The sequence below is a fragment of the Lethenteron reissneri genome, chromosome 44 (genome assembly GCF_015708825.2).
Source record: "Lethenteron reissneri isolate LAM-NWPU_2019-01 chromosome 44, ASM1570882v1, whole genome shotgun sequence".
Classification (NCBI taxonomy): Eukaryota; Metazoa; Chordata; class Hyperoartia; order Petromyzontiformes; family Petromyzontidae; genus Lethenteron; species Lethenteron reissneri.
The window spans coordinates 10,046,160-10,059,363 of NC_083822.1; the positions used below are offsets into that span (position 1 = coordinate 10,046,160).

At 49.3% G+C, this 13,204-nt stretch overlaps 1 protein-coding gene across 1 annotated transcript in view; it reads right to left on the reverse strand.

Moving 5' to 3' along the window:
- Positions 1 to 7,849, reverse strand: part of BRAT1 (BRCA1 associated ATM activator 1) — a 28,447-nt gene extending 20,598 nt beyond the window's left edge. Inside the window, exons 1-5 of the mRNA XM_061569718.1 lie at positions 7,840 to 7,849; positions 5,933 to 6,079; positions 3,168 to 3,328; positions 2,088 to 2,235; positions 313 to 492 (exon numbers count right to left, since the gene is read on the reverse strand). Of these exons, the coding sequence (XP_061425702.1) occupies positions 313 to 492; positions 2,088 to 2,235; positions 3,168 to 3,328; positions 5,933 to 6,079; positions 7,840 to 7,849 (646 nt within the window). The remainder of the gene's footprint in view (positions 1 to 312; positions 493 to 2,087; positions 2,236 to 3,167; positions 3,329 to 5,932; positions 6,080 to 7,839) is intronic.
- Positions 7,850 to 13,204: the final 5,355 nt, after the last annotated feature.

The window sequence follows — 13,204 nt, forward strand, 5'->3', positions numbered from 1 at the left end:
TACGAACGTCGCCGGGAGCGGTGGCGACGACGGTGGTGGCGCCCACGGCACGAGCTGCCAAGTCGGTTTCTGCGCCGGGCGGCGCTCGCAGCCGGGTCCGGATGGGAGGTGGCATGGAGTCGGGGGGGGACTGCAATCTTTGCCATGTGCCCCCCCCCGCACTCTTCGCCTGGCCTCAAAGTGCACTTAGCCTGGCAGAGACGCCATGGTGACGTCGCCGCCGCCAGGCGACATCACCGCCACTAGGTGGCGAATGGCGGCGGCTGCTCTTGTTGTTGTGCGCATCGCGCAGGATGGGAGCGGTGATCATACCCAGCACGGGGTTGTGACGTGGGGTGCCGGCGGGGGACGAGGGAGGCGGCGAGGAGGGGGGCGCGGCCGCGGGGCCCAGGCGCTCGCCCCACACGAGCATCCGCGCCAGCAGCTGATTGGCCGCGTTGGCCACAAACATGCTGGGGTCCTTCCAGAGAGAGAGGACAACCTCGACGTTGCCTACGACAAGAAATAAACAACAACAAAAACACAACGGGCAGCTCAGCAACATCCCCACGGACAAACCCAATATGGTCAACCTTGTACAGGCGGCACAAGCCACATGACCCCCAGATGTCATTCATGGGTGCCCTTGGCGACACCAACAGCGACCCCCTTGGCTACTCCACACAGGCCCCCATGGCTGTCGATCTGTGTCAGGAGGCCGGGTAGGTCAGAGGTCAAAGACGTGAAGGCGGTGCTGTGGAAAGACCCTGGGTTCGAATCCGGGTTTGAGCCGCTAAGCCACAGCAACAGCGGTTCCACCGGTGTCTCAAGTGCAGCAGTGAGTTGGTGATGCCAGCCCAGTCACCAATGACTGCACAAATAAAAACCGCGTTACATTTGGTTCTGCGTTTTAAATGTGTGTTTTTCCCCAACTACCACGTGGACCAGAGGCTGACCCTAAAATGAGTGGGAATAATACCAGGGAGAAGATGATTATGATTGGAAAGTGCTGCCCCCTCTACTGTGTGTGCGGGCCAGAGGTCACTTGAAGGGACCTCGGAGGGAGCTCTGTGATATCCGCTTCTGACACCAAGGGGTGGCTCTGCTCAGCGAGAGTTCCGAATTAACTCTTCGTCTCTATGACGCGGCGGCACCGACAACATAAGCGACGGTAAACTTTTGAAGCTTAAAACAAACAACAAAAACCCCTGCCATGTGGTCGCTGTTAGCCTGAAACTAACAGCGTCATTCGCTCGCCGAGCAGAACAATTTGTCTCGAATTAACGGCATGCCCAGCCAACACGGACGGTTGCAGGAACTTGTTGGTCAGAGTGCGCCCTCTGCTGCCTGGCGCGGCACGGTGCCCTCTCGCCACGATGCAGCGCCACGCGCGGAGTCTGTCGCAAATTAAAAAAAAACGATCGATATTGGGACATCAAATCCCTTTTAATTTTACGGCGCACGAGAGTGGCGCGGTACTCGAGGGCAGTGGCTCTCGGCTTCCCCTGCTCACTCCGCATTTTTACGAGACGAGTCCGCCCCCCCCCCCACCCATCGAACGCCACTCCCTCACCCCCACCACCACCCCCGCGCGTCGATCCGCGGCTCCGCCGTAACGAGGCGACGATCGGCGGCTGCAGCGATGCTCAACGCAGGCCGCTCCAGATCATCGTGGAGGAGTTTGTGTGTCGCCCATGGCAGAGGAAGGAGAGAAGGGAGGATGAGGGAGGGGGTTGGGGGGAAGGAGGACACTGGAGTGGTACCCAGAGGTGGGTGACCCAAGGAAAGACTTAAAAGACAAATAGTGCTCGTGAGACGGTGAAGAGTGGTGCTTGAAGGATGTGTTGACTGTGTAGCAAGCCAGATAGTAGGGGCGGATGGCTGTTTCATGGCCGTGGTGTGGCTGTTCCATGACTGAGGATGGCTAGCCATGATGCGACTGCGTGCGGTGTGGATGTATGTGGCCGCACATTGCCGTGGTGTGGCAGGCCGCCAAGTGGCCGGGACGTGGCGTGACCAACAATGTTGGCCGGCAGTCGTGCGGCCGGAAGCGGTGCGACTGCGTGTGGGGTGACCGGGCGCGGTGGTTACGTCACGGCGCGGCTCACCGGGCTGGCACAGCCACAGGAACGCGGGCTCGTGCCGCAGCGCCGAGCCGAGCCCAACGAGCCAGCCGCAGCGCACCGCCGCCTCGCGCCACGGGGAGCTCTCCGGGCCGGGCAGTGTGCCAAACAGCCCGTCCACCAGCCCCAGAGCCTGCGGAGCAACACGCATTCAGCTTATTCATATTCTTGGGTTTTTTCGGTAAAGTCACGTAGGTAAAAAAATAAAATAAATAAAAGTTAAATAAAAATAAAATAAAAATCATGACGTTTCGGAGGCAACACAAGCCTCCGTCTTCAGGTGGAACCATCACGGCACGCTCGCTGTATCAAGTAAATGAGAAATTCCAAGAGATCTGACCCCGTATATATACTGGTTGAGGGGGGAGGAGCCAGGGCAAGCCCCTGGATAGGAGTTTTTTATTATTATGGTAAGGTTGGTGCGGCTGAAGCTACGGCTAGTCTACATAACACCTAAGTGACTTTACCGAAAAAACCCAAAAATATGAATCCTTGCAGTCACGAAAGCTTCAAATCTAAAACGTATTCAGCTATTCGGTCATTCAGACATTCATGTTCACACAAGTACAGCCCCCCTTTTGTTAATCAATTGCTGGATAATAATGTCAACCCATTACGTTCCGCTGCCGCACGGCGTTCGCTCACTCTCGTAGAGAGAGGATGACTCACGAGGCGCGAGGAGGAACCACAGACGAGCAGGAAGAACTGGCGCCAACAATTATCCAAGCTCTGCCGTCCTCTATATACGAAAGGGTTCTCGGCCAATTAATGATCATTTGCATTTTAACACGTAGGCTTTCGCAACCAATACCATCCATAATACAGGTTTTTGTTGGGTTAGATCGCGTAAATATATGTCGTTAAATCCGCCAACACACGACACAGCCAACGAGTAAGGGTTGTCATGTAAACAACACATGCCAATTCGTTACGAGTACAGCACACAGGTTTGTTGGAGAGCCAAGATTATAAATGTTGTGGCTTGGCTCTCCAACATCATCATTATCTAGTGATCCATTCGCGTTGTTGGATTGTGCGCGGCGCCAATTCTCTGCCGGGCGTTACCTGCAGGCGCTGGAAGCCAAAGTCGGTTGTGCCCAGTAGCCCGGCGAGACGCAGGGCGAGGGAGAGGACGCAGGGAGCGACGTCCATCCGTGCGGCACTCACGCGGCCCAGGAAGTCCAGCACGCACGGACGCACGTGCCGCAAAACCTCCCCGCCGGTGTCTGTTCCCCGTAAAACGGGCGGCGAAAAAAAATAGGGTGTTTCACTGGCGCCTTGACACGGGGGGGGGGGGCAAGCAGGCAGGACCCCACCGGCGCCACAAGGCAGGCGAGACACGGGCACCATCAAGGCGCTACACGCGCGTGAGCGAGCAGTGTATATCTCGCGGTGGGAAAGGCGGTGGTGGTGCAGTGGTTAGTGCTCCCCACCGGGCAAACCAGCGTTCGATTCCCGCTCAAGGCCAACATCTGCGATGTATATCTGAACCGGTTCTGGAGCTCCGGTTGACTCGGAAATAAATGGCCACATGGTGCGGTGTGTAAACGTCAGCACTGGGGAGAGACGAAGGTGGTCGTGTTGGTGTAGCCGTATCACCCTACTGTGTGATGCGTTGGCCTCAATAGGTGCTCGCCTTACAGAACTTGCCCCAACAGTTAAAGGCTACACATGGGATATTGGTCTTTGTATCTCAGTCATACCCAGCACCATGGCAGCGATGTGGCCGAGCAGCATCACGGATTTGACGCCTGTTGCAGAGGTTTTGCGGTTCAAGCCCCCTGGCTGTCCTAGTTGATTCTGCGGGTGTATTAAACTTAAATCCTCCACTTCACAGTCGACGTTCAAGATTCCGCAGCGTTCATCAAGAGTCGGATGCCATGCGTGTCGGAACCACGGTCCAAATTTCAGAAAAGACTCGAAAATTACTTCATCGGAATGAGCAAATACAACATCGCTCCCCTACTGGCAGGTCTAATCCCCACTTACTGGTCAGTGTGCCGAGTCACCGTGTTCTGCATAAGGCCAGCTGCCATTATGGGGTCCACCTAGATCAGCGGTGGTCCAATGGTGACTTTGCAAGCCGCATGCGGCTCTTTAATCTACCGCATGCGGCTCCATCGAAAATGGCATAACGTAGAATGTACGATAACAGTTGCAAACAGTAGTGAATATCTCCTGTGCTGTGCCGAAACTGTCAATATATGCACGCTTATATATAAACTTGGCTCTTTGCCGAACTCACGGGTACCTTTGGCCTTGTATAAAGGTGTCAGTTTTGTACCAGTTGAAAGGGTAAAAACCTACTACTATATTTTGCCACTGGTAAAGGAGATGTCTCAGTGTAAATGCTTACCCCGAGCTCTCAATACTCTAATAGTGCACTGTTTTTGAGTTGTACGCCTTTTGGCGTCATCTGGTCCAACACCAATGGAGACTAGGCTCTAAGAAAAGCTGTCTCGGGTGTGGACCAATCAACTTCAAGGACAGTGCATATTTCGATTTAAAGCTTTCGTGACTTCAGGGATTCATCTTCTTGGTTTTTTTCGGTAAAGTCACGTAGAAGGGAAATAATAAAATAATAAAAATAAAACAATAAAATAGATATTTTATTTTATTATGTTTTATTTTTATTATTAAATAGATTTTATTTTATTATGTTTTATTTTTATTATTTTATTATTTCCCTTCTACGTGACTTTACCGAAAAAACCAAGACGACAGTGCATACCATTATCAGAGTTGTTCCTTTTTGTTTGCATTTTGACTGCTTGTGTTGTGGTTATTGCAAACATGATGCCTTGTATAAAGGTGTCAGTTTTTGTACCAGTTGAAAGGGTAAAAACCTATTACTATACCTTTTGGCTCTTGGTCTGTTACGGGTTTTTCCACCCCTGCCCTCGGCTAAAATAAATTGCGTGAAAAAGTTGTGCTACGTTATGTGCGCAATGTTAATTCTCGTAGCATTATTCACATTACTTAATCTGCATCTCACACACGGTTGAGCTGGCACTCTCTCTAGATTACACATCCCGATGGTGAAGAATTAAATGCAAATCGCTCGATTGGTAAATGTAATACCCGCGCAGGATTTCGTTGATTGATTTTTGAGCCAGACCGTCGCGTGAATAAAATGCCAATCGATGTGTGGCATACACCCTTCCACCACCTGATAAAGCCAAGTAAAAAAAAGTTGTCACGTGAACAAATGTGCCATTTACTACTGCTGCAGGAGGAATCCACGTGGATTTTTGGCTTTCGACAGCGCAGCAACATCGCCCCCTACTGTGAAAACGTTGTCAGGATTCTTCTGAAAAGCAATGTTACAACGCAAATGGAATTGGTCAAGCGATCCAACTCTGATGATGATTATAACACATAGCTACAGTGCTCCCTACTGCGTAAAACTTATCAGAGCACTCAAAAAAAATTAACCCGTAAAAGCAAAGTTTTTCACTATAAATCCTTCATATGCGTGGCATCGGTTTTATTGTATTATTCATTTCTGTTTTTCTTGAGTAAGAGTTTCATTTTTATCACATTGGTATTTTAAATTAAATATGAAAAAAAAATGTTCCTATAAAGTGGAAAATTTTGGAAAAATTTTTTCACGAAAATAAATTGTCACGCACAACGAGTCTGTGTGCAAAATGTCAGCTCGATTGGATCACGGGAAGTGGGTTAAAAAACGACCGAAATATTTGCACGGTCGTAAGCGCGCAAGCAAGCAAGCAAGTGAACTTAATATAAAGGATTTTAAAAAGTCCTGAGGCTTTCCTCGGTAAACAAGCACAACAACAATAATAATAACAACAATGAAATCATCGCACCTGGAAGAGACATCTCTCGGCCCAGCCAGTCCAGCAGCTTCTCCAGGCACGTGTCATCCGTGACATCCCGCCCAGGGTCAGTCAGTAGCTGCAGCACGGGCGGCAGCAAAGCCAGCCCCTCCACGCTCGGCTGCCCGGCCACCTCACCTAGGCCCTCACCTGGGCCCTCACCTAGGCCCTCACCTGGGCCCTCACCTGGTAACACATTATCCTTGAGACTTCTGAACGGTTTCTCACAATGTTGAGAGTCATCTTCTTGGTTCTTTCGGTAGTCACGTAGAATGGAAATAATAAAATAATACAAATAAAACATTATAAAATTATTCTCACGACGTTTCGGCCACAACGCAAGCAGCCGTCCTCAGGTGGAGAGCAGGTCTGTCGAGTAGACAGAGTCTGAATGATGAGAGTCTCAATCAATCCATGCAACGTATTGCCATGTTGTGTGTTGTTATTTAATTTATTGTAAATAATCACACACTCGGCCCTATTTACTGCAGTGCACGGGTAGCTGCTGTTGATGGTTCAGGTCTCATTATGTAAGCGTCCGATCCAAGAGTTTCGTCTTCACTCACAACCTTTCTATGAGGAAAAAGCAGGAAACTAATAACAATCCCAGGCTATTATATCATTTACTATGGAGAGGTGTTCACGAAGTGGGGTATTATAGTAGTCTATTGCTGATTTAAAGCTTTCGTGACTGCAGGGATTTGTATTCTTGGTTCTTTTGGTGAAGTCACGTAGAAGAGAAACAATAAAATAATAAAAATATAAAACAATACAATTCTCATGACGTTTCGATTGCAACACAAGCAATCATCATCAGGTGTAAACACCGCAGCAAGAAAATTTGAAAAAAGTGGCTGTGGTTTTCGCACCTGATGATGATTGCTTGTGTTGCAATCGAAACGTCGTGAGAATTGTATTGTTTAATATTTTTATCATTTTATTGTTTCCCTTTTACGTGACTTTACCGAAAGAACCAAGAATATATAGTCCATTGCTGTTACACAAACTCATGCAGACTTGCCCTTGCCTGCACGAGTTAAAATGTTTATGTGCCTCAGATTATTGGGCTTCCCTCTCAGTTTCTTCGGATTTCCCAAAGTTTTTCAGTAGAGTTCTCATTGATTTGAACCTCTTGGAGTCGATATGTATGCTGGTGTCTCACCTGGTCCTCACCTGGTGTTTCACCTGGTCTTTCATCAAGTGGTCTCACCTGGTATACAGAGGTCGCAAACGGGTTTTGATTCCTTACCCGTACCCGGCCGCACCAGGGTCGCAAATGAGAACCCGTACCGTACCCGGCCGGATACGGGTAGCCGGGTATCGGGTAAGGTACGGGTATCGGGTACCCGATTGCGACCTCTGGGATGAAGCCATGTTGCAGGCCCGGGTGGGTTGATTCTAGGAACTTGAATTGTGAGAAGAGACAAGACGTTGGGAAATGAGTGACAAACGGTTACTCACTAGTGACTCACGGCCTTCTCACTCATTGGTTGGGGTGAGTCACGTGCGGCTACCCGTACCCGGCCGCACCAGGGTCGCAAACGGGTACCCGTAGCCGGGTATCGGGTACCCGATTGCGACCTCTGCTGGTATATCAGCGGTCTCACCTGATGTCTGACCTACCCCCTCACATGGTCCCTCACCTGCCCCCTCACCTGCTCACTCACCTGGTGCTTCGACTGCATCGTGGGGTGATAATTCACCTCCACGAAGTGATTTCCTGCTCAAATGAGCATTGAGGCATTGGTGCTGAGCTCTTGTTTACAGCCCTGCACCACTGGTGGAAATTCCACGTTTCTATGCTGGGGGTGAGTCTATGCGTTTTTATTGACAAACAAGCGTCGGGTGTTCATCTCTGCCCAGCAAGAGGAGTGTGAACGCGGCCATCAAAGCCTCACCGCTCCTCATGGCGACAAGGACGAGAGGTCGCTCGCTCTGTCGCTCGCTCCTTCCACCACAACTGCAGCTTGTCAATGTCCTGGGCCCCACGTGTCCAGAGTGACCAGCCCGGCCCTTCACTGCCTGTCACTGAGACATGGGGGGGTACAGGGTGATGGGGGGGGGGGATTATGGGGGGGGGTGAGAGATGAGTGGAGGGAACGGGGTGATGAGGGGGTGAGAGATGAGTGGGGGGTACAGGGTGATGGGGGGGGGAGATGGGGAGGGTAGAGGGTGATGGGGGGGGTGAGAGATGAGTGGGGGTAACGGGGTGATGGGGGGATGAGAGATGGGGGGGGTAGATGGTGATGGGGGGGGAAAGATGAGTAGGGGTACAGGGTGATGGGGGGGGGGGAGAGATGGGGGGGAGTACAGGGTGATGGGGAGGGGGAAGAGATGGGGAGGGTAGATGGTGATGGGTTGTGAGAGATGAGTGGGGGGAACGGGGTGATGGGGGGGGAGAGATGAGTGGGGGTACAGGATGATGGGGGGGGGGGGGGTACGGGATCAGAGAGATAGGTGGGGGGGGGTACAGGGTGAAGGGGGGGGGGTGAGAGATGGGGGTATAGGGTGATGGGAGGGGGTACGGAGTGAGAGATGGGGGGGGGGGTGTACGGGGTGATGGGGGGGGGTACGGAGAGATGGGAGGCACGGTGTGTGTGTGTACTACATCTACTACTATATTAACACTAATGAACAATATTCTTAGGTTTTTCGGTAAAGTCACGTAGGTAAAACATCAAGATTAATGAAAATAAAATAAAAATCACGACTATTTGGTTCTTTCGGTTAAGTCACGTCTAAAGATAAAATAATAAATTAAATTAAATAATAGCATACGACGTTTCGATTGCAACACAAGCAATCATCATCAGGTATGCTATTATTTAATTTAATTTATTATTTTATCTTTAGACGTGACTTAACCGAAAGAACCAAATAATCATTTACTGCAGTCACGAAAGTTCTAAAATTAAGATTGAACCACTTCTACGGGGAAGTTTTGAGCTTATCCTTTTTTCTCTCTCTCTTCTCTCTGTCTGTGTCTTCTCTTTGGAATGTTCACACTTAAATTCTAACTTAGCAATCTTTGAAATACGTAATCAACCAGGCTATGCGTTAATTGTGTGTTGACCGACTCTCTGTGTTGTATTACATTACATTTCGATATTTTGCTAGGTTATTGAATTTTAGTTTGTCCTTCTGATTTTCAGACTTGCTTGTCGTGTCATCGCACTTGCAGAACCTTGTTTTTGGACCACTCATTGATATGCAAATGTTTTCTCTAACCCCCTCCCTCTCTCTGCCTCCTCCCCCCTCTGTCTATTTAAGGCCACCCCACAGAGATGATCACCCCTCTCTGGTTCCTGTGTTGCTCCCTCTATGTATCTTGGTGATATCTGTCTGCTAATATGTCTGTCTATAGTTTTCTGGTTAGATTTTATGTCGCTATTTCATTATACCTGATGATGATTGCTTGTGTTGCAATCGAAACGTCGTATGCTATTATTTAATTTAATTTATTATTTTATCTTTAGACGTGACTTAACCGAAAGAACCAAATAATCATTTACTGCAGTCACGAAAGTTCTAAAATTAAGATTAAAAATCACGACGTTTCGTAGGCAATTCATTTTAAGGGATTACATCTTGAATCATTGCCTCACTTGATGCAGCTAATCCGGCTGTGACGGTTCCACCTGATGACGGAGACTTGTGTTGCCTCCGAAACGTCGCGATTATTTTATTTTATTTCCATTAATTTTGATGTTTTACCTACGTGACTTTACCGAAAAACCTAAGAATATGAATCATTGCAGTCACGAAAGCTTCAAATCTAGAACTAATGAACAAACCCCCTTTTGCCCAACGCCACTGTTGCGATGCAGCAGGCCTCTGCCACGCCGCGTCCACCTTCGGGCTTGTTGGGGGGGGGGGTGCCACGCTTGGCCATACTTCACCAAAGCTCGCCTCGCGTGGGGGGTCACTCGAGGAGTGGAGCTTGGTGGACCCCAAAAACAAATCGAACACCATTTGCTCGCTCGCCGCCAAGCGGAATCGAGAATCGTTACTTGATGTTGGAGGAAATCCGATAAGCCGTAAAGCTCTTTTCACCCTACCCCTGCCCCGCCACGGACGTCCACACACACACACACAGCCATCTCTGCCACGAACAGCCGATAGATTGTGATTCTTACCCCCTGCCCGAGACTCAACACCCGCCGTGGTCTGCAACGCAAACGTCCTCGCCGTGAGTTGGGGGTAGAATCGAGGGGGGCTGCCTGGGGAGGGTTGGTGGGGGGCCCGCGTCTCGTCTAGGCCGCGGCGGCTTCGTCTTCACCCTGCCAAAGGTCCATTGGCCGGGAATTAAGTTGAAGGGGGAAGGAAAAAACACGCGAGCAGTCGCTACTCACGCCTCTCTCCCTGCCTCTCTCTCGTTTGCGAGTTTTTTTTTTCAAACTGCGACGGTCGTCGTCGTCGTCACATCCCGCGTGGCGTCACTTCCGGCGATGGCGTAACAACAACACATGATCCCCGACTTACGAACATTCGACTTACGGACACTCGACTTACGAACTTTCAGAGATACGAACACAGCTCCCGGTATACCGCGTGGTCCGGTTTGCTGCTGTTCGTGAAGTTCAACCGCCGCGCAATATATATGGCGGTGGTGGCATTTGCGTCTGCAGAACGTGAAGAAGCAGTGGTATCTACATCTACAGAACGTGAAGAACCAGTGACATCTACATCTGCAGAACGTGAAGAAGCAGTGGCATCTACATCTGCAGAACGTGAAGAACCAGTGGCATCTACATCTGCAGAATGTCAAGAACCAGTGGCATCTACATCTGCAGAAAGTGAAGAACCAGTGACATCTACATCTGCAGAACGTGAAGAACTAGTGGCATCTGCAGAACGTGAAGAAGCAGTGGCATCTACATCTGCAGAACGTGAAGAAGCAGTGGCATCTACATCTGCAGAAGGTGAAGAACCAGTAGCATCTACATCTGCAGAACGTGAAGAAGCAGTGGCATCTACATCTGCAGAACGTGAAGAACCAGTGGCATCTACATCTGTAGAATATGAAGAACCAGTGGCATCTCCATCTGCAGAACGTGACGAACCATAGCATCTACATCTGCAGAACGTGAAGAACCAGTGTCATCTACATCTGCAGAACGTGAAGAACCAGTGGCATCTACATCTGCAGAACGTGAAGAACCAGTGGCATCTACATCTACAGAACATGAAGAACCAGTGGCATCTACATCTATAGAACATGAAGAACCAGTGGCATCTACATCTACAGAACATGAAGAACCAGTGGCATTCTACATCTGCATAACGTGAAGAACCAGTGGCATCTACATCTGCAGAACGTGAAGAACCAGTGGCATCTACATCTGCAGAACGTGAAGAACCAGTAGCATCTACATCTGCAGAACGTGAAGAACCAGTAGCATCTACATCTGCAGAACGTGAAGAACCAGTGGCATCTACATCTGCAGAACGTGAAGAACCAGTGACATCTACAACTGCAGAAGGTGAAGAAGCAGTGGCATCTACATCTGCAGAACGTGAAGAACCAGTGACATCTACATCTGCAGAACGTGAAGAAGCAGTGGCATCTACATCTGCAGAACGTGAAGAACCAGAGGCATCTACATCTGCAGAACGTGAAGAACCAGTGGCATCTGCAGAACGTGAAGAACCAGTGGCATCTACATCTGCAGAACGTGAAGAAGCAGTGGCATCTACATCTGCAGAATGTGAAGAAGCAGTGGCATCTACATCTGCAGAACGTGAAAAAGCAGTGGCATCTACATCTGCAGAAGGTGAAGAACCAGTGGCATCTACATCTGTAGCCACAGACTTGTGGATAAATCATCCTGCTTCGGTCTTAAATAGTCGGGGGATGAATGTGATGTCGTCACTTGTGATACAAACAGGTGCGAAGGTCAGAGAGGGGGGGGGGGTTAATGTTTGCATATACATTACAATGGATTTTTGTCAACAAAGTACGTAATGTCCCGTGAACCGCTCTGTAGTCTGCGCTTCTTGTGGAAAAGAAGCTTCCTAGCTAATCAGATTCCTCCAGCAGTCTAAATAAAGATTCTGAACATACTGTGGTGCCACTCATACTGTACTCTAACTACAGTACTGTATGAGTGGCACCACAGTACTGTAACTACAGTCCAGTATTCTGTGATGCTGTTACCTTTGGCAGTGGTGCACAAGCACAGTCTAATTTTTTTTACAGGAAGGAACAACAGTTCCACACTGCCCACCAGGGATTATTTGTCTGTCGTGCATAGCACTTCCCAAACATGTAGTACGCTCCCGGATTGGTTGAAGTGCGTCACGTGACCGCGAGCTTTCTGTCGTGCACGAATGCGCTGTTCAACCAAGTTCCGATCTGCCCACTCCGAAGGAACGTGTTTTTTTTATCAAGCAAAAAGAGTTGGTATTCATGGCACTAATGTTGCGAGACTTCCCTGTGGTCGCTTGCTGAAAAATAATCCTAATAGCTCAGTGGGCTTTACCTGGTAAGATAAAAAAAAATCGTGATATTTGTAAAAAAAATTGTTAGTGATTTGCTTAACTTGACAAAACTTTTGCCCTCGTGTCGTGTGCATTGTGTGTTGTGCTAACGTGCTGACCCAGCCCCTACTGGACATTGGTGGAAAAGAACTTTACAGCTCATCGGATTCCTCCAGTATATGAATAAAGATTCTGATGCTGACCTCGTCTCTCACTCTGAGCCAACTCTCCCTCAACCCCTTGCCCCTCAAATCACTCACTCTCTCTCTCTCACCGTCTCATCTTCTACCTCACCGCTCCATCTCTCGATCCCCCATTCCTCTACGGCCGCATTTCTTTGCTACTTTTCAGAGGTGGGTGGGTGGGGCACTTTTGCCTATAAGTCATCAGTGTGGGGGCCGCCACACATCTGACACCATTGGGGCTTGACAGAAGAACCGTGATGATGGGGGTGTTGTCACTCGGTGTGTATTGTCGAGGGCCGCACTCAAGGCCACCAGGACCCGTCAGAGGCATGAAGGCCGAGGAATGAGGAACACTGCTCGAGTCTTCTTGGTTCTTTCGGTAAAGTCACGTAGAATGGAAATAATAAAATAATAAACATTCAGACTCTATCTACTCGACAGACCTGCTCTCCACCTGAGGACGGCTGCTTGCGTTGTGGTCGAAACGTGAGAATTGTTTTATTATGTTTTATTTCTATTATTTTATTATTTCCATTCTACGTGACTTTACCGAAAGAACCAAGAAGATGAATCCCTGCAGTCGCGAAAGCTTTAAATC